This window comes from Erpetoichthys calabaricus, chromosome 14 (genome assembly GCF_900747795.2).
Source record: "Erpetoichthys calabaricus chromosome 14, fErpCal1.3, whole genome shotgun sequence".
Taxonomy (NCBI): Eukaryota; Metazoa; Chordata; class Cladistia; order Polypteriformes; family Polypteridae; genus Erpetoichthys; species Erpetoichthys calabaricus.
This window is the reverse complement of record NC_041407.2, coordinates 20178149-20200392: the sequence shown is the minus strand read 5'-3', so window position 1 is coordinate 20200392 and position 22244 is coordinate 20178149. Positions and strand designations below refer to the sequence as shown.

The window sequence follows — 22244 nt, the reverse complement described above, 5'->3', positions numbered from 1 at the left end:
AATAACAACAGAAAACGAGAAAGCAGGCTTTACAAGAACACGCTTGAGAGAAGGGAGCACCAGCGAAGAGACATTCAGGTGAATACCAAGGAAGGGTACACATAGGGCAAGAGATAGCAAATATTTTTATAATTATGCAGGAGCCATGGCTAGCATTAATGTAAAAAATGAACAAAACAGACATAAGTCAGAAACTTGAACTGAACCCCAGCCGAGTGTTTGGGGTGGGGATTCTTAGCTGAAACGTAACAACCGAGGGCACCCGTCGTCTGTCCCATGAGATGCCAGTCAGGCTTTCTTGTCTTTTGTTATTTTTGTGCCATTCTTAGATTTGCTTCAATTGTGTGGTGCTGCTGGTTGTTAAGGTTTTTGCTGGTTTTCATGTGGTGCAGTGTGGTGTTCTGCTTATTGTTGTATTGTGTTTATTTTTACTATGGCTGGTTATGTTATGGCTATTGTGTTGGTTTGTGAGGTTATTGTTATTTTTAGCTGTTACTGTTGAATCGATGAGGATCATATTGTTCTGGTTATCTCTGTGCTTATTGTTGACTTATTACAACTGTGGTTATTGTTCTTCTACCTAGGGTGGTTATTGTGGTGGCGGAGTTGTTTTCACTGAAGCATTGGTTGTTTTTCTTTTACGAGAGTATTTGTCAGAATGAACTTAAAAACAGACTTTTTTGTACCCTAATGTAATTACTTAAACATTTTGAAGTTTGTGCACTTTTAAAAATAAAATCAGCCAAAGTGTTTTTTCGGAGCAAAACTCAGGCAGCTTCGTCAGGCTAAGGAGAAGGCCTACAGAAGTGGGGACAGAATCCTGTATAATCAGGCCAGAAACACATTGACAAAGGAGATCAGAGTAGCAAAGAGGTGCTACACTGAAAAGCTGGAAAATAGGTTTACAGCCAACGACCCTGCATCAGTGTGGAGAGGTTTGAAAGACATCACCAACTACAGGAAACCATCCCCCCATACTGAAGAGAACCATCAACTGGCCAACGAGCTGAATTTGTTCTACTGCAGGTTTGATAATCCCTCTTTCACCTCTCACCCACGCCAATCAAAATACACTCCCAGCACTCACTACCAAGCCCTTGCCCCTCCCCACTGACACCATACCTGCACTCAGGATCTGCGAAGGGGACGTGAGTCAGCTCTTCAGGAGACAGAAGATCAAGAAGGCACCAGGTCCATATGGTGTGTCACCCTCCTGTCTTAAAGTCTGTGCTGATCAGCTGGCCCCCATATTTACACAGATCTTCAACAGATCCCTGGAGCTATGTGAAGTTCCCTCCTGCCTTAAGCGTTCCACAATTATCCCGGTTCCAAAGAAAACCTCCATTGCAGGGTTAAATGACTACAGGCCAGTCGCCCTGACGTCTGTGGTCATGAAATCCTTTGAAAGACTGGTGTTGACCTACCTGAAGGACATTACAGACCCCCTGCTTGACCCCCTACAGTTTGCTTACCGAGCAAACAGGTCAGTGGATGATGCAATCAACATGGGACTGCACTACAACCTGCAACATCTCGACTCTCCAGGGACATATGCTAGGATCCTGTTTGTGGACTTCAGCTCGGCGTTCAACACTATCATTCCAGAAGTCCTCCACACCAAACTCACTTGTCTCACTGTACCAGCTCCCATCTCCCAGTGGATCAAAAACTTCCTGACAGATAGGAAGCAGCAAGTGAGACTGGGAAAAATCACATCCAGCACACGAACAGTCAGCACTGGCGCCCCCCCAGGGATGTGTCCTCTCTCCTCTGCTCTTCTCCCTCTACACAAATGACTGCACCTCAAGAGACCCGTCTGTTAAAATCCTGAAGTTCGCAGATGATATGACAGTCATTGGCCTCATCAAGGACAGTGACGAGTCTGTATACAGACGAGAGGTCGAACAGCTGGCCCTCTGGTGCGGTCAAAACAACCTGGAGCTGAACAAGCTTAAAACTGTGGAGATGACAGTGGACCTCAGGAGGAGCCCCCCAGTGCTGCCCCCTCTCACACTACTCAACAGCATTGTGTCTGCTGTGGAAAACTTTAGGTTTCTGGGATCCACAATTTCCCAGGACCTGAAATGGGAACTAAACATAAACACAATTGTTAAAAAGGCCCAGCAGAGGTTGTACTTCCTGCGCCAGCTCAGGAACTTCAACCTGCCTCAGGAGCTGCTCATCCAATTTTACTCTGCAGTAATCCAGTCTGTTCTCTGTTCATCTGTCACAGTCTGGTTTGGTTCAGCCACAAAACAGGACAGGAACAGACTTCAACGGACAGTCAGGATTGCAGAAAAAATCATTGGTGTTGATCTGCCCTCCATTCAAGACTTATACAGATCTCGAGTCAGGAAACGGGCAGAAAACATCATTGCAGACCCATCACACCCTGGTTACAACCTTTTTCAACTTCTTCCCTCTGGTAGGCGCTACAGAGCACTGTACGCCAAAACTACCAGACATGTGAACAGTTTCTTTCCTCAGGCCATCACTCTCATGAACACTTAAGTCAATCTCACAGCATCAGGGACAATACCAGATAAAACCGGAGTCCAATTCCTTGTATGTGTACATATACTTGGCAAATAAAGCTGATTCTGATTCTGATAACAGAACCCGTTTTGGTTCCCAAAAGAACCATCCACATGAAGGTTTCAGAAAGAATGTGAATTAATTCAGATCTAAAACAGTAGTAATTATGAATAGATTAATTGTGAAATGCCAATGGCTTCTTGATTTTACTATATAAGGACTCTCATCACATACAATAACTCAGGCCATGTTCAGGTCTTCTGAGTCTGTTAGTGTCCTGCTAGGTAGCCTACCACACATTTAAAAAGATTTTTGCTTTGTCCACATATTAGAAATATTTCCAGAGCCTAAAGATCCAACTTCATGTGCAAAGAACCCTTACCATAATGAAATGGTTCTCTATCAAGCAATGGGTCTACAAGGAAACACATAACCCAGTAAAGAGCCATTAAAGGGCAGAGTGGTGGCTGTGTGGCTAAGGATCTGAGCTGGCATCTGGAAGGTTCAAATCGCGCTACTGTCAGAAGGGATTCTACTCTGTTGGGCCTTTGAGCAAATCCCTTAACCTGAAAATTGCTAGGCACAATGGCTGACCTGCGCTCTGAACCTCAAAAAGGTCATGTGAAAAAATAATTTCCCCTTGGGGATTAACAAAGTATATCAAATAATATGAAGGACGTGGATTTTAATTTTCCTGTAATTGTTTCTTTGTGTGCCTTTTCTTACTGGTAGAATCTTTGAATTGAAGCCTGTTGCTGTCTAGCCCTCTTTACGATAGTATTCAACATGAAAGGTCCACACATCTATTATCTAGAGTAACTTACTAGGTGGTTGTTGATTGTTGCAATATGTATTGAGCTTCTGTAAAGTGCTATATCCAACCCCCCCCACTAGATATCTGTCTATCTATGACATAGTGCCTTTCATATCTATCTATCTATTTATGTAATCCTGCCAACTACACTAAATTCTTTTATCAATCTATCTATCTATCAACCCTATAGTGCCTTTCACATCTACATATCAATCTATTATATAGTGCCTTTCTTATCTATGTAATCCTGTCAACTACACTAAATTCTGTTACCTATCTGTTATATAGTGCCTTTCATATCTGTCAATCTATGAACCCTATGGTGCCTTTCATACCTATCTATTATATAGTGCCGTTCTTGTCTATCTATCAATGTAATCCTGCCAACTACACTAAATTCTCTTATCTATCTATTATATAGTGCCTTTCATATCTGTCTATCTATGAACCCTAAAGTGCCTTTCACATCTACGTGTCAATCTATTATATAGTGCCTTTCTTATCTATCTATGTAATCCTGCCAACTACACTAAATTCTCTTACCTATCTGTCTGTTATATATTGCCTTTCATATCTGTCAATCTATGAACCCTATAGTGCCTTTCATACCTATCTATTATATAGTGTCGTTCTTGTCTATCTATCAATGTAATCCTGCCAACTACACTAAATTCTCTTATCTATCTATTATATAGTGCCTTTCATATCTATCTATCTATGAACCCTAAAGTGCCTTTCACATCTACGTGTCAATCTATTATATAGTGCCTTTCTTATCTATCTATGTAATCCTGCCAACTACACTAAATTCTCTTACCTATCTATCTGTTATATATTGCCTTTCATATCTGTCAATCTATGAACCCTATAGTGCCTTTCATACCTATCTATTATATAGTGCCGTTCTTGTCTATCTATCAATGTAATCCTGCTAACTACACTAAATTCTCTTATCTATCTATTATATAGTGCCTTTCATATCTGTCTATCTATGAACCCTAAAGTGCCTTTCACAGCTACTTCTATCTATCTATTGTGGCCTGTAGAGCGTGCCACTGAGCCCCAAACCCCAGACACAATTGCACAGACAAGTCCCAGGTTCACAATCAGTGTTTTTATTTAACAAACTACATTTCTGGAGGCTCCTTTTCCAGTGTCTCGGTCCAACAAACCCTTTCTCTTTCCTCATCTTCTACTTACTCCTCCACTTCTCTCAGACAAATGCCACCATACTCCAAGTGGAGGGCTCTCCCTTCTAACTCCCAACCCGGGAGTACTTCTGGTGCTCAATCTATTGCCTCTGGGAAGGTCTTCTAGGTTATGCAGGACCACCCTGGTCACTCAGCAGTTAATTCTTGGCCACAAAACCCAACATGGCTAAAATATGTGACCACAACTCCTATGCTGCCCTGTGGGCATCCATACTGTGGCCTGCCAGAAGGGATGCTGCCGGTCTCCTATTGTCCAATATTTCTGGCCTTCTGACTTGTGAAACGAGCTGCCAGCCAGCCCAGTCAGGTTGCTTCCCTAACCAACATGACAATTCGTGACACAGAGCAGAAGATTGCAACTCCCTTCCAGACAATCCCTTATTTTGGCTTCCGGGCCAGGAAAGAGAGTAGGGTCCATCCTGGCCAGTCCAACACACACACACACACTCTCTCTCTCTCACTCACTCACTCTCTATTTTATCCTGCCTACTATGCTAAAATTAAAATCTATCTATCATATAGTGCTTTTCGTATCTATTTATTATAAAGTGCTTTTCACATCTATTATATAGAGCCTTTCACATCTATATATCTATCTATTCTATAGTGCCTTTCATATATTATATAGTTCCCTTCACATCTATCTGTTATATAGTGCCTTTCACATCTATATATCTATCTATTATATAGTGCCCTTCACATCTATCAGTTATATAGTGCCTTTCATATCTATTATACATTGCCTTTCATATCTATTATACATTGCCTATCAATTATATAGAGCCTTTCACATCGATCTAGCTATCTATTATGTAATCCTTTTCATATCTCATATGAAGGACTTGGTTGTAATGATCCTTTGATTGTCCTGTAATACCTGTAATTGCTCCTTTTTGTGCCTTTTCTTCCTTTTTGAATCTTTGAATTGTAGCCATTGCCACCTTGACTGCTTTATGATAGTACAGGTATTTACGTACCATGAATGATTCACACATCCATGATCTAACTTGCTTACTCAAGTTTTTCAGAATTTCTGGGGCCGCAGTCCGTCCAGGCAGGTGCCACCATGATATGGACTGGGCACATTGACATACATTATAACAGTTCAGAGTCACCAGTTGGGCGATTATCTATAAGAAGTGGCAGGAAAACCAAAGTATGAAGATTAAAAACCCCTGGAGATGACCGATTGTGCAAACTGCACAGATAAAACTGCGACGAGGCCTGAGATTTGGACCAAGACTCCTGGAGCTGCAGGGCAGCAGTGCTATCCACTGTGTTTCTGTGCCCACTTAACTTGAATTCCGCCATGTAAAAGTCAAAGTGTTTAGATCAAGGAGACGTTTATTACTTTTAGCTTGTGGTTAGTTAAAAAACAATCCGTGAAGTGCAGCTCAAATGTGCCTTTCCTAAAGTTTCACAGCGTGGTGATTTGTCTCCTGCTGACTGACAGGACATTGTCCGGGTCATCTTTTTCAGGATGCTGATTTGTCCACCTGTCAGTTTTAATTACTGCAGGCGTTGAGCTAATATAAGCCAATGCAAACTAAATGTTAATCAGCCTTTGTGTTTCGTAGCCGTGTAAATCAGCGGTGGTCCCTCAGCCAGACCAGTATGGGGGCCTTTGGCCCTTGCCTCTATTGAGCAGCCAGCTACATTGACATTATTGTCTTTCTCTAACAGCCTGTTTTGAATGCTAAGGAGATGATAAATGAGGAGTGTTGACAGAGAACAGAGTGGCGGGAGTGTGAAGACTTGGGATCCTGAAAATGCTCAGAGGAGCTTCCTCCAAAGCACAACTTCACATTTCACACCATGAATTAAATAAATAGCCTTGCATGAGGTTTGAATTATGAGAACAAGACTACGCCGTCCAGGCAAGTAACTCAGTCCGACCTCATTTAACTTTCATCCTCCTCCGCTTCATTTTTATTTGATTGTTAGATCTCATTCTCTTCTTGTTTCACATTTAAACGATTCAAATGTTTAAAATGATGATTTATATGCATGAATTATTAAGTTATACAATGTCTGTCCTGACTCAACCACACATTTCAGTGTTATGTAAGCAACAGCATTTATGGTAATTCAGATTAGAATTCCGGCACCCTGTGGTCTAATTTCAAGAAAATGTCTGCCCAGTATCACACTGTTGATTAATATCGAGTGTATTGTATGAAAGGACGTCGAGGACTAATGGGCTTGTGGTCTATGGGTTAAGAGCATTGTGGACTGGAGTAGTTTTTACCGCCACTGTGCTCATCCATGGCTGGCAATCCTGGATCTACAAGTTAAAAGCAAACTTTTGGTGTCTCAGATCCATCAAATCTTTCTGAAAATTTGATTGCTCTGGCACATTCAGTAGAGACAGACGACCAAAGATAACTAGATGATTAAATGGCTCTTGTTCAGAAAGCGGATGCCACTTGGTTGTTTCACAATAATTAAGATTAGGTCTACAGTAATCCCTCCTCCATCGTGGGGGTTGCGTTCCAGAGCCACCCACGAAGTAGAAACCATATGTTTATATGGTTATTTTTATATTGTCATGCTTGGGTCACAGATTTGCGCAGAAACACAGGAGGTTGTAGAGAGACAGGAACGTTATTCAAACACTGCAAACAAACATTTGTCTCTATTTCAAAAGTTTAAACTGTGCTCCATGACAAGACAGAGATGACAGTTCTGTCTCACAATTAAAAGAATGCAAACATATCTTCCTCTTCAAAGGAGTGCGCGTCAGGAGCACAGACTGTCAGAAAGAGAGAGGAAAGCAAACAAATCAATAGGGCTGTTTGGCTTTTAAGTATGCAAAGCACCGCCGGTACAAAGCTGTTGAAGGCGGCAGCTCACACCCCCTCCATCAGGAGCAGACAAAGAGAGAGAGAGGGAGAGAGAGAGAAAAAAACAAACAATCAAAAATCAATACGTGCCCTTCGAGCTTTTAAGTATGCGAAGCACCGTGCAGCATGTCGCTTCACGAAGCAGCTGCACAGAAGGTAGCAACGTGAAGATAATCTTTCAGCATTTTTAGACGAGTGTCCGTATCGTCTAGGTGTGCGAACAGCCCCCCTGCTCAATCCCCCTACGTCAGGATCAGAGAAAGTCAGCGCAAGAGAGAGAGAGAGAAAAGTAAGTTGGGTAGCTTCTCAGCCATCTGCCAATAGCGTCCCTTGTATGAAATCAACTGGGCAAACCAACTGAGGAAGCATGTACCAGAAATTAAAAGACCCATTGTCCTCAGAAATCCGCGAACCAGCAAAAAATCCGCGATATATATATTTAAATATGCTTACATATAAAATCCGCGATAGAGTGAAGCCGCAAAAGGCGAAGCGCGATATAGCGAGGGATCACTGTATAAGTAGGTTTCACATTTCTGTTATCATTTTAGCCTTAAAATACTGACTTAACATCAGGGACCTATTTTATTGACCTTAAGGTTAGTGTTTGGACGAGTGGAAGGCCGTCTTAAGTGGCGTCCGCTTTCTGAACAAGACCCGATTTAAATTAATTATCAGTTAACTTACTGGCTGAACACACCTGATTGTTACGCCCTGCATGCATTGTCCAACTTATTCTTGAAGTTCAGTCACTCTGTGAATCTTCCAAGGTATTTTAGTGTTGGAGAATCTCTTCAAAGTTTTTGCAGGAGACACTATGTCAGCTACAACTCTCACCGCACCCCCTGACTCCCTCAGTGAACCTGAACAAGTCACTTAAGCGGACTCTGGAGCCTGTGAACAGTGCTGTTTGAAGCCCATTTGGAGCCCTAGGTAAGGCTGACAGATGTTGTCCACAGTGGATATTTTGTGTGCTCAGACTTTGACAACCTGAGCTTTGTGGGTCCCGCTCACTGTCAGGAGCGTGTGCCCTTTGTGCATATAACATGGACTTTAAGGAGCGAGCAGTCCTTGGTAAACAGAGCGTGGGCATTTTTACTTTCATTAACGATACCCAGCAGATAACGCCACACACTCGGTATCATCAGAGTTGGACTGTTAGTCCCTGTCAGATTTACTTTCATTAATGGTATCCACTTCATTGTCATCATGGTTTGATGATCTGGTGACTCCGCCTTGGTGTCCGGAACCATATGCCCCTTCAATAGCACAAATGGCGCCTCGTTTTGCATATAATGCTGACTTTAAGGTGTGGGCTCTTTTACTTTCATTAATGGCGGCTAGCAGGTAATGCCACCCCCTCAGTATCATCAGAGTTGGACGGTTGGCCCCCGTCCGGTTTACTTTCATTAACGGTACCCATTCATTATAATCATGGCTTGATGACCCGGTGACTGTACCCCATCAGTGTCCAGAGCCCCTTCAATAGCATAAACAGAACCCCTTATCTCCTTATCATCATGGTCTGACAACACCTCAGTTTTCCAGAGCGTGACCACCTCAGTTATCGCCCCTCCGCTTACTGCACCCTAGGCGGCAGTCTATGTCATCTGATTGATTGACCGGCTCTACTTGTGAAAGTTAAGGTTGACAGTGCCTGACATGGCGCACACTAGTTTTTAAGGTGGACATTGTGGCTTTGCAATTATGGTGTTGGAGAGTACACCTCAGACCTGGGGCCTCATGTATAAACGGTGCGTATGCACAAGAAATGTTGCGTAAGCCCGTTTCCACGCTCAAATATAAAACCTAAACTTGGTATAAGGCCACGCACATTTTCACGGTAGCTCCCACCCTGGCGTACGCAAGTTCTCCGCTCGGTTTTGCAAATTGGCGGCACCCAGCGTCAAAGCAGTGCTGCTGTTCCAGTGTGGTTTCCCTTTCTTTTTTAGATCCACATCCTTGACGCAGCTTTATAAATACACTGAAATTAACCGCATATTGTTTATTAGTTTAAGGCATCTCATTGTAATTAACCTGTAACAATATAATTGATCCTCAGAATGGTCAAACTATTCTAAATATCATAACTGCTTTAGCGTTGTTACTCTCATTGCACCTTCTTCTTCTTCTTTCAGCTGCTTCCGTTAGGGGTTGCCAGAGCAGATCATCTTTTTCCATATTACTCTCACTGCACCACTCGGAGGATTTATATCGCTGTATCTGAGTGTGAATCACAGCTCTACAGCAGATGATTGGAAAGAGATTATCGGTATACAGCATCAAGCACACGCTGCCTCAGCCATGCTGTCTATTGAACTGCTCTCATACGGCAAACGCTTCAGAGCCTTTCCTCGCGGTTCAGAAACAGTTTCATCCCATGAACTATAAACGCACTCAATCAGTCCATCAAGTGCTCCTTGTAGAACTGTTTGTACTTGTAAGTACAATTACCTCACTGTAAACTTGCGATACAGTTATAATATTGCACAACCTGCACCACTTTATAAAGTGCGTATTTACTGTATATATGATGATGATATCATTTTTAAGATGAAATGCAGCAAAATATGTTTATTATACAGATAAAATGTTAACATCATTTAAATAATCTATATTGTTAATAATTAAACATGTGAGGACACGGTGCCGCAGCGCTAGCGAGGAGCTGGCGCTCCGTTCACGGATTGTTCCTGCCTCGCGCTGTATTCTTGCTGGGGCTGGCATGACACTGGAAGGATAGATGGATGAAATAATTACACACGTACTATGAAGATATTTTGATGTTCCTTAAAAGTTTTGAAGAAATCAGCGTTCTAAGCTTACAGATGGCTTAACGTCTATTACAGAGCTGATTGTGTGGCGATTGGGTATTTGGAGAAAGAAAAGTAAGGATAGGAATTTGGGTGTTAGTACGTTTGAAAGAGACAGTACTGCTGCAATAAATTATTTAAATCGAGGGTCCCGCACGGCACAGCAAGCATCTTGCGTGAAGCAGGAACAATCTCTGGACAGGGCGCAAGATCGTCACTATCACTGCACCACCGTGTTCCTATGTTTAATAACATGCTTTAACGCCTATCATCATGAAAATGATATCACATATACATCTCAGTATTTTAATTATTCAGAGAGCTGTAATATCACGAATGTAATGGATTCTGTGTCCTGACAGAGGAAGAGAAAACCCGTTTAAGAAACACGTAGTGATTCACACACACAGCACATAGAAGATCAAATACAAAACAAAGCATTTAATGTGCTACTTCAGTTACGATGGGATTTGAGAAACGAGTAAATTAATCGATTTTAAGATGAAGTTTATGATGTTCTACTTTAATGACAAAATAAACTAAGTAATTAAAGTGGAAATTACGAGATTAAAGTTGACATTTCGTGCTTTTTTCCCCCACTGTGTGCCTATTTTTTTCTTTTCTCTGTACCCTAATAAGCTTTCATAAGACACTCAAACGGTGGGCTATGATTCACCTTTTCACGGCGACTTTGATATCTGACAACTTTTTTATTTTGGGCATGGTGCGAATTTGTGAACTTGAGCTTGCGAGTTTCTCCGATCAATTTCCTTTTGTTGATTATATCACGGTTTAAACCAACAAATAGTAAGTTTTTCCTTGCCGCCACTTGGTATTCGCTGAAATTCTTCTATTTTCCCCCCATGCTTTTGCCATTGTCTTTTCACAGAAGGCTGAGCTTAATTGCTATTTATATTGATCTGCATATTCAAAGAGGCGTAATTCTGGGAGGAGTTGGGGCAGGACAGCAGGCGCGTGCACGTGCGTTACTTTTCACACTGACCGGGATTTATGGAGCGGAAGAACGTGGAAGTTAGCATTTTCACAGATTAATGCATCTGGATTTTTTTGTACATACGAACATTTCTGCTTTTGTCTGTATGCCATGTTATAGTGTCAACTCTACACACAACGTTATACTTGAGGCCCCTGATGTTTCAGTTTTCCTCAGTGATGTTCCATATGAGCCTGAATGATTCACTTGCTCGCAGTTATGCAAGTATGGGCACTGTCACTGATTTAAACACTGCTTTAGACAAATGAATAAACTGCCAGATAAATAAATGTAGCATGCCGTATTGCTAGTCATTTTTTTTACTTGAAGTTGAGGCAAAGTGTTTGACCCGACATTCGGCTGGTCCAGGAGGTTTTGCGCGTTTGGGTTAAAAACCACGTTGCTGCTTTTATGAAACATTAGAACAATCTAGACGAGGACAGGCCATTCGGCCCAACAAAGCTCGCCTGTCCTATCCACTTAATTCCTCCAGAATAACCTCAACCCTCTGCAGTTTGCATATCAGGAGAAGGTGGGAGCGGAGGATGCCATCATCTATATGCTACACCGATCCCTCTCCCACTTGGACAGAGGCAGTGGTGCTGTAAGAATTATGTTTCTAGACTTCTCTAGCGCCTTCAACACAATCCAACCTCTGCTCCTTAGGGACAAGCTGACAGAGATGGGAGCTGATTCATACTTGGTGGCATGGATCGTGGACGATCTTAAAGAGAGACCTCAGTATGTGCATCTTGGGAACTGCATGTCTGACATTGTGGTCAGCAACACAGGAGTGGCACAGGGGACTGTACTTTCTCCGGTCCTGTTCAGCCTATATACATCGGACTTCCAATACAACTCGGAGTCCTGCCATGTGCAAAAGTTCACTGATGACACTGCTATCGTGGGCTGCATCAGGAATGGGCTGGAGGAGGAGTATAGGAACCTCATCAAGGACTTTGTTAAATGGTGCGACTCAAACCACCTACAACTGAACACCAGCAAAACCAAGGAGCTGGTGGTGGATTTTAGGAGGCCCAGACCCCTCATGGACCCCGTGATCATCAAAGGTGACTGTGTGCAGATGGTGCAGACCTATAAATATCTGGGAGTGCAGCTGGATGGTAAATGAGACTGGACTGCCAATACTGATGCTCTGTGTAAGAAAGGACAGAGCCGACTATACTTCCTTAGAAGGCTGGCGTCCTTCAACATCTACAATAAGATGCTGCAGATGTTCTATCAGACGGTTGTGGCGAGCACCCTCTTCTACGCGGTGGTGTGCTGGGGAGGCAGCATTAAGAGGAAAGACGCCTCACGCCTGGACAAACTGGTGAGGAAGGCAGGCTCTATTGTTGGCATGGAGCTGGACAGTTTAACATCTGTGGCAGAGCAACGGGCGCTCAGCAGGCTCATATCAATTATGGAGAATCCACTGCATCCACTAAACAGCGTCATCTCCAGACAGAAGAGCAGCTTCAGCGACAGACTGCTGTCAATGTCCTGCTCCACTGACAGACTGAGGAGATCGTTCCTCCCCCAAACTATGCGACTCTTCAATTCCACCCGGGGGGGTAAACGTTAACATTTAACATTATACATAGTTATTGTCTGTTTTTTACCTGCATTATTATCAATCTTTAATTTAATATTGTTTTTTGTATCAGTATGCTGCTGCTGGAGAATGTGAATTTCCCATTGGGATTAATAAAGTATCTATCTATCTATCTATCTATCTATCTATCTATCTATCTATCTATCTATCTATCTATCTATCTATCTATCTATCTATCTATCTATCTATCTATCAATCAAGTTGAGTTCTGAAGGTCCCTGAAGATCTACTTATTCTGCGGGTCTGTGGTTCTCTGAGTGAAGAAAACTTCCTAACATTTGTCCGTATTGTAGTGTTTGGAAATGAGCAAGTACTACCATTCTTAAGCGACTGCAAAAACAGTGCTTTCATATAAATGCATGCTACATTAAAGGAGCGTCACGAATGTGTGTCAGAGGATCTCCTGATGGACTCGATCGAGGTGCGGGACGAGAGGGGTTGCCGTCACTAACATTCTCTTCTCCTTCTGTCCCAGTGAGGGCACTTAGCCCCGCCTCTTCTGCTTCACCAGCTATAAGAAACACAGCTGCCTGGAAGGAGGCGTCTTTTGTGACCAGAACTCCTGTCTAATAGACCCTAAATCTACAGCTAGAGCCGAATCGGTTTGTTTGCATTGAGCCGGAGGGCCAAGAGGCATTGTTTTTTGTCAGACATTTCAGTTCATTAAACAGGGCGACTCGGTTGGCGTCCTAAATTTTACTTTTGCATGACCTGTTGTTCCTGCACCCGGCCACAGAAGATTAAGTGAGTTTTTGAACGAACAAACAAATGAAATGGGGCCTTCTGCAATACGTTTCAATCTTTTGCCTTTGATTCCCCAGGGAACCGATAAGAATTTTGCTGAAACTATACGTGAACATCTGCAGAAGACAAAAATGCATAAGCATGAAGCCAAAAAATTTAAAAAATGGTTTGAATCCAAACGCCGCATTTCTTTATTACACAAAACACAAATTGGAAGTAATGGAAATGTTTAGACTAAGCCTTTTGTTTTTATGGCATCTGGACTTACAAGAAGTCACAGTAGTACTAGGGTGTTGTACCGTGTTAGCCATTATGAATGTAGTGAGAGGTCAAGCAAAATGACCCCTTTTATTGGGTAACTAAAAAGATTACAATATGCAAGGCTTCGAGGCAACTCAGGCCCCTTTTTCAGGCAAGATGGAATGAGGAAATTCAACCAAGATATGCAAATGTGTGACAAAGCTATTAAAATGCATATTTATGTAGCCTAGAAAGGAATATGTTTTGGCCAATATTTATGCAGGTCGGTGCCACAGCGGTTACATTGGAACACAACGTTTGTCCAGGAGTGAAAGAAGATGGGAGAGTGTTGGTCAAAAAACAAAATGTAGTTAGACGAAGCATGGGGTCAAACCATAAGATCAGGAAAAAAAAAATAACAAAGGGGGCAAGAATTAAATTGGGATTTGAAAGCAAATCAAAGAGGAACCGAAGAGACAAACCCAGCTGTAGGATCACATGAATGAAGAAATAACCTCACTATTGAAGAGTTTGAGAGCAAGTTTATTCACCAAGGGGCACTACACGAGACGGCCATTGTGTTTACACATACACTACCGGACAAAAGTTTAGAATGCCTCCGTTTTTCTTCAGATTTAATTCAGTTGAAATGTAATGGATGACCTAAAATGGTGACAAGGTAAGCAGTAAACTGCCAGAGGTTTAAATTTAAAGTTTAGGTTAGCAAAAACTGAGAAAAAGGAAATTTCAGAATATTATAAATGGGCCTTCTTCATGGAATAAATAATAGGTTACAAACTACAGACATATTGCAGCAATTAAAGCAAATGAAGCCTTGCAAGTTGAAGCAAACAATTTGCACAGGTGTCCCGACTTCTGTCGATTACTTAAAATCGCTCTGTCTGTCTTAAATCAGAGTTGGAACAGACTGTGTTACTACACCCTCTGAGGTACTACTTGGACAATATTCTAGTGATGATGGCAAGAAAACAGCAATTCACACATGAAATGAGACGGAGCATTATTACCCTTAGAAGTGTAGGCCTTTCATGTATAGAAATTGCAGGAAAAAAATCAGTGTCAGCGAGTCCAGTGGTGTCCTACATACTCAAAAGAAAACTGGAAACTGGAAGAAACTCTGATAGGAAGAGATCTGGTAGAGCCAAAGTCACAAGCCAATCAGAAGATAAGTTTCAGAGGGTCACCAGCTTGTGTGATCACAGGAGCCTCACAGCACAGCAGTGAAAGATGAATGTTCTCTTCGTTCCCTTGTACTAATCCTTGTCAAAGAAGTTAAGCAGAAGTAAGCTTTGAAAACATGCTTTGCTGAGCAAACAGAAAAATATTTGTCCAAAGGACTCAAGGTCTAAGCATTCCGTACGAGACTGCCTTATCACGTTTTCCCTTAATTTACATCTGAACGCCATAACAAAGGGGCCAAGAAATCAAGTTGCACAAGGGGTGTTGAAGGGGCTCAAGGATTGTGTATAATAAAAGTGTCGACTGTTGCATTTCATAATGATATTAAATCACGCATTCTAGGGGTATAAAAACTTTGCCCCACCCAACAGACGGGGTTCAGAAGAGCCCTGACCCTGTCATGTAATATTGATTGCCTGCTTTTTTGAAACTCTGCTCACTGTAAAGATTGAGAAAATAAAGCTGCTATATGACCACACCTGCTGTCTTGTCTGAAGTCTTCGTCCACAACAGCTTAACAGTGCAGGTCGAAAAATGCAAAGTGTCAGTGGGAAGAGGAGGACTTTGTGCTGCAGGTTTGACTGGACGAGTGGCAGTAAAAGACCCATTACTTAAGGGACAAAATAAGGCCTTGAAATACCGGCTGTGGACTACTGCAGACTGGAAGAACGTCTTATGGACGGATGAATCCAAATTTGAATTCTTCGGCTCATCAGGCAGTGTGCTTGTACACTGTCAAGTCTGTGAAAGGATGGTTCCTAAGTGTGTGACACCAACTGTCAAACATGCAGGAGGAAGTCTGGGGTTCTTTTCCTGAAGGCAGGGTTGGTGACTTGCACTCGGAACTAAAAGGGTTACCACAGTTTGGCTGTTATGTCATCAAAAGGGGGCTACTTTGATGAATCATAATTTGAGTACAATTTTGTACACTTAATGACTTTGACTTATTTTTTGTTTGTTTGCCATTGTTCGTTTGTCCTATGCCAGTGTAATATTGTCCAGGTAATACCTCAGAGGTTGTCGTGACCCAGTCTGTTCCTACTCTGCTTTAAGACAGGCTGAGAGTTTTTAAGTAATCAACAGAAGTTGGGACACCTGTACAAATGGTTTGCTTCATTTACTTTAATTGCAGCAGAACATTTGTAGGTTGTAACCTATGAGTGGTTCCCTGAAGAAGGCCCATTTGTAATATTCTGAAATTTCCTTTTTTTCCCAGTTTTTGCTAACCTAAACTTTAAATTTAAATCTCTGGCAGGGTATTACTGCTTACCTTTTCACCATTTTAGGTCATTCATTGCTTTTCAACTGATTACATTTGAAGAAAACCTGGAACAAATGAAGTGTTTGAAAACTTTTCACCACTAGTTGTCTCCTCTGCAATGGCATTATAGTTAAAATGAAAACAGACCACCGAATCAGAATCCTTATTAAAGAACAGGAAAGCCATACAAATAGGTGCCTAACAATGTGTCATATAGCAGTGCCGCCTCACAACTCTGAGAGATTTAATGCAAAGCCCGCCTTGATCACTGCATGTGTGTGACGCTGCATATTCTCCCCCTCACGTGAGTTAAGAGGACGGGTAACTTTAAATAGCCAGGAATGTCTTAACCGTTATACGTGTAATGCATTTGCACCTCATCCAGGTTTGGTTTCCTGCCTATCGCCCATTGCAACCAGAACTGCTGGTGGTCCCTCAGACCCAAAAGTGGACTGAGTGGGTTCAGACTATGGATGGGTGGAGGCCTAGCGCAGTGTTTGCAAAGTAGGAGGTGAGTGAAGTTAACCTATAAGAATGCGAAGCGCAGACCTTCATGCTGTGTACAAATCAAACCCAGCGCTGCAGTTAACCACCCCGAGTAAGTGAGATTTTATTTCTAGCGTCAGATGCATTACGTTTAGCAGGCTCGATCATAAATCACTTCCCAAATAATATCCTCACAGGCCTTTCACACAAAACCAAAGCCTTTTTAGTACAGCTGGGGCCAGGCGGCACAGGGAGTGTGGGAACGTCTCTCTCCGCCAAGCCTGCGAGCCGCTCATTCGCTAATTCTCTTCATGATGTGCCGCTTGTACATGATGATGATAATCCCGGGACTGGTCAAACATTGCAGTCTGCCTAGAAGTGGTGACAGGGGTGTGGGGCAGAATTAGTCTTGCTTAGTTCTCGGAATCCCCCGACATACATTTGTTTAATTCAGGGGATATAAATATTGTTCTCTAATTGAAATTGGGGGGGGGTGGGGGAAATATCTTCATCTTTCCAAATTGAAACTGATCCAACAAGAAAGATAAAGTTTCATGTGTTGATTTAAACTGCTAAGGGTACAGAATAGTCCAGGACTGACAGGTGCAGCCAGACAATTTAAGTGACAGAGTCAGCACTGAAAGAGAAAATCCACTTGTAAACTTGACAATGTCTGCACATATGCCGCCTAACACACTCCTTTTATTAAACCGGAGCAGATACCCAAAGAGTTCTGTGAAGCTAAGCTGGTGCGTATCACTAGTGGGGAAAGGACAACTGTTAGCATGGCCGACTCACAACTCCACTAATCAACAACAACAAATGGCACACAAGGAATACCCCCTTCCAGCTGCAATGGGTGTCAAAAAAATGGGGTAAATACGACACACAAAACAGAACACAAGTGTTCCTCTTCACAGAGCTTGATGGCCAATCTACCATACAATGCAACGGTACAAAGTACTTGGCTCTTACACAGCACACCTCGCCAAGTGCAGGTGGGGGGGGGGGGGCACTGAGACAACTCTCAAGGCACAGTGGGAGAACAGATGACACCACTCACTAAATAGCGCATATGACGATACGGACTGTTCAGCAGAAGTGTGTCAAGAGACGCAAAGGGGGCTCCCCTTACCAACAGCAATGCACCTGGGACCGGGACCACCAAGGCAGGAGTTTTTAGTTTTTGCTCTTTCTTTTAGTCTTTCTGGTGTGTGTTCAGAGCATAGTGTGTGAGTGTATATACTGTATATATTTTTTATTTATGTATTTATTTATTTAAAGAGCATCTGTAAAAAGCCAGATTGTTCTATAGAACTTTATTGGTCCCCAGGGGGCAATCTATCATCTATGCCTTTCACAACTTCTTCTTTCGGCTGCTCCTGTTAGGGGTCACCACAGTGGATCATCTTCCATATCTTTCTGTCCTCGTCATCTTGTTCTGTCACACCCATCACCTGCATGTCCTCTCTCACCACATCCATAAACCTCTTAGGTCTTCCTCTTTTCCTCTTCCCTGGCAGCTCTATCCTTAGCACCCTTCTCCCAATATACTCAGCATCTCTCCTCTGCACATGTCGAAACCAACGCAATCTCGCCTCTCTGACTTTGTCTCCCAACCATCCAACCTGAGCTGATCCTCTAATGTCCTCATTTCTAATCCTGTCCATCCTCGTCACACCCAACGCAAATCTTATCATCTTTAACTCTGCCACCTCCAGCTCTGTCTCCTGCTTTCTGGTCAGTGCCACCGTCTCCAACCCATATGACATAGCTGGCCTCACTACCGTCCTGCGGACTTTCCCTTTCACTCTTGCTGATATCCGTCTGTCACAAATCACTCCTGTCACTCTTCCCCACCCATTCCACCCTGCCTGCACTCTCTTCTTCACTTCTCTTCCACAATCCCCATTACTCTGTACTGTTGATCCCAAGTATTTAAACTCATCCACCTTCACCAACTCTACTCCTTGCATCCTCACCATTCCACTGACCTCCCTCTCATTCACACACGTGTATTCTGTCTTGTTCCTACTGACCTTTAAGTGCCTTTCATAACTAAAATTATATAGTGCCTTTCATATCTATCTGTCATATAGTGCCTTTCAAATCCATCTATGATATAGTGCCTTTCACATCTATCTATATAAAATTACTAGGGGGCTCCGGCCCCTGCTTGCTTTACTCGCCCACCCCCGGGTTTGGTTTACCAGATATACAATTTAAAGAGATTGTTACATATGCATTATTTTCAATTTACTTTAAAACTTTTGTAAAAACAATACTTGTCCTTTATTTCTGGCCCTGGGCGTGGGTAAATGTCTTTATCACAGGACGTATAATGCTGCTTGTGTTGTGAAGGGGGGGCGGCTGAATGCATACTAAGGAGATGTAGTTGGATCATATTGTTTTGCTGCTGCTGCCACTGGCGAGCTGCCCGTTATGTTTGTCGTGCTGCGCGTCGATCATTTAAAAGCCTGTACAGCAGCTGTCCTTTTGCCATTTCGTGTCTCTGCTGCTCACGTTGTGAAGGGGGGCGGCCGAATGCACGCTAAGGAGAAAGCGGTTGGATCATCTGCTGGCTTCCAACTGCTGCTGCAGGCGAGCTGCGTGTACTGCTTGTCACTTGCAATTGTTTTAAGAGCTGGGAGCACATGATGTCTGTCTTCCAAAAGCATTCCAACAACTGCTTGGTTAGATGTCCGTAAGCTTGTTTTAAATGTTGTCTCACTGCCTTGTCTCACGTGACGTTAAAGTGTCTCTCGCGGGACGTTAAATTGCAATCTTTTGGCACCAGGTTTCATGTTCAAGGTCCTCACGAGACGCTCCGTGGCCAATCTCTTTCATCTCGCGGGTCTTTTAAGTGTCTTCCGAGAAGATCACATCTCGTCTCCCTTCCACCAAGATTTTTTTTTTTTTTTTTAATAATAGAGAGATGTACTGACTTTCACATCCATCTATATGGGCATGCACCGGATTGGCTGGCCCAGCGCCGACTTAGCAGTGGAATGGCCAATAGGGGGAGACAGCTTGATGGCCGAGGTCTCCAGGACTCTATTATGTGATAACATCTACTGTTAAGTTCTGCTCTGTATTTGTAATATTTCTATTGCACTATTGTATTGTATTGAGGATTGCTTGTGTTCTGTTCTGTGTATTGTATTGTATTGATCTCCTTTTTTTAACACCCACTGCACGCCCAACCTACCTGGAAAGAGGTCTCTCTTTGAATTGACTTTCCCAAAGTTTCTTCCATTCCAAACAACAAGGGTTTTTTGTGAGTTTTTTCTTGTCTTCTTAGAGAGTCAAGGCTGGGGGGCTGTCAAAACGCAGGGCCTGTTAAAGCCCATTGTGGCACTCCTTGTGTGATTTTGGGCTATACAAAAATAAATTGTATCTATCTAAAATTATATAGTGCCTTTCACATCCATCTCTCTATGCACACTTTGTCTTTACCGCTCCTCAGTAAGCATCTGACGTATTGGCCTGTGAGTCTGAGGGCTGACAGTTCAGTTCCTGATTTGATGTGTGACACCTGACTAGTCATGGAAGTTACCAGTTTCTCCTCTTGTTTTAAACACTCTAGCTGTTGTAGTGCTGCACACATAAAGTTTTGATATAATAAAGTTTTACTTTTCTATGCACAGAGTTTAACAAAGCTGCATGCTGTCCCTATTTGCATACAGTAACTTTTACATTCTGCTTAACTTATGTTCTTTAATTCTTTTAAAAGGACCCTGGCACAATGGAAGAAATTCGGCAGCACAGCTACTTGCCATTCACCACCAACGCTTGAACTTGTCCCTTTCTGCACATTCAAAAGGTATGTAGAAAATAATGGAAAGGAAAACCAAAGAGGCTTCTATCAGGATGAATGTTGTGCTGAGATGCACAGATGTTTGTAAGATGCCCACGGAGTTCTCTCCAAATTTACAGAACAATTTCATAATTATATTACAAAGATATGTAAAGTAAAAATTGTTGGAATATCAGAGTGAAAAAAGTCAAAATTAGCAAAGAAGTTCAGCCACAAAGTTCAAGCAATCGGGTGGCACAACAAGCTACGGCAGACCTGCATGAACTGGAGGGATTTAATGCCAGATCAACAGAAAGGCCTTACCTGCTGGTTCCTCTGTGCTGCTCGCTGTTGTTGTTGGAGGAGCAACTGGAATTTCTTTGAAAGTCACATAGAAAAAAAGGAAAAAAAAAAAAAAAGAATTAGAATCCAGACTTGGAAACATGTAATACGTGAGTAAATAGAGAACGTCATGGTGAGGATCCACCAGCTGTGCATTCCATCAACAAGTGAGGAAGCACACACCTTCACACAAAAAAAAAATAAATAAATGCCAGATAAAGCAACTGCAGAGGTGAGTTACGCACCAAGCCACCCACCCTTATACCCTCAAGGTGTTGCTACAAAACCCCCTTATTTTGGTTTGTGCTCGCCGTGCAGGGCATGGCTCACTGAGGTGTTTTGACAAATTGCCCTTCCTCGCTCAGGTTTTATTTTTTGTCAAATGACTTTGCTCTTTCATTGTTTCAGTGCACATTGTGTTTGGTGTCAGGAAGTTAACCTCCAGAGCCCACCAGCATGCATGAGCGAGCGCTTTCATGTCCAACATCACAGAACGGCAACAGTTATCTTCTGCAGCTATGCCTCGGGGCCGAAATCAAGGAAACGTTAAAAAAAAAAAAGTGGCCTGCTGCCAAATCACACAGACAAACGTTATATCCCCCCCCAACCCCCCCCCCCCAATAGATTATATATATACAGTACTGTGCAAAAGTTTTAAGCAGGTGTGAAAAAATGCTGTAAACAAAGAATGCTTTCAGAAATATAAATAATGATTGTTTATTGTTATCAATTTACAAAATGCAAAGTGAGCGAACAAAAGAGAAATCTAAATCAAATCAATATTTGGTGTTACTACCTTTTGCCTTCAAACCAGCATCAATTCTTATAGGTACACTTGCACAAAGTCAGGGATTTTGTAGGATTCTAGTCAGGTGTCTGATCAACCAATTCTACCAAACAGGTGCTAATGATCATCAATGTCACACGTAGGTTGAAACACAGTCATTAACTGAAACAGAAACAGCTGTGTAGGAGGCTTCAAACTGGGTGAGGAACAGCCAAACTCTGCTACCAAGGTGAGGTTGTGGAAGACAGTTTCATGTCACGGCAAGATTGAGCACAACAACAAGACACAAGGTAGTTAAACTGCATCAGCAAGGTCTCCCCAGACAAAGATTTCAAAGCAGACTGGGGTTTCAAGATGTGCTGTTCAAGCTCTTTTGAAGAAGCACAAAGAAACGGGCAACGTTGAGGATCATAGACGCAGTGGTCGGCCAAGGAAACTTAGTGCAGCAGATGAAAGACACATCAAGCTTATTACCCTTCGAAATCAGAAGATGTCCAGCAGTGCCATCAGCTCAGAACTGGCAGAAACCAGTGGGACCCAGGTACACCCATCTACTGTCCGGA

The 22244-nt window shown here is 42.6% G+C and overlaps 1 protein-coding gene across 2 annotated transcripts in view; it reads right to left on the bottom strand.

Moving 5' to 3' along the window:
* Nucleotides 1-22244, bottom strand: part of ntn1a (netrin 1a) — a 259741-nt gene that overhangs the window by 67289 nt on the left and 170208 nt on the right. For both annotated transcript variants that reach the window (XM_028819281.2, XM_051936296.1), the window contains exon 5: nucleotides 20877-20930. In XM_028819281.2, the coding sequence (XP_028675114.1) occupies nucleotides 20877-20930 (54 nt within the window). The remainder of the gene's footprint in view (nucleotides 1-20876; nucleotides 20931-22244) is intronic.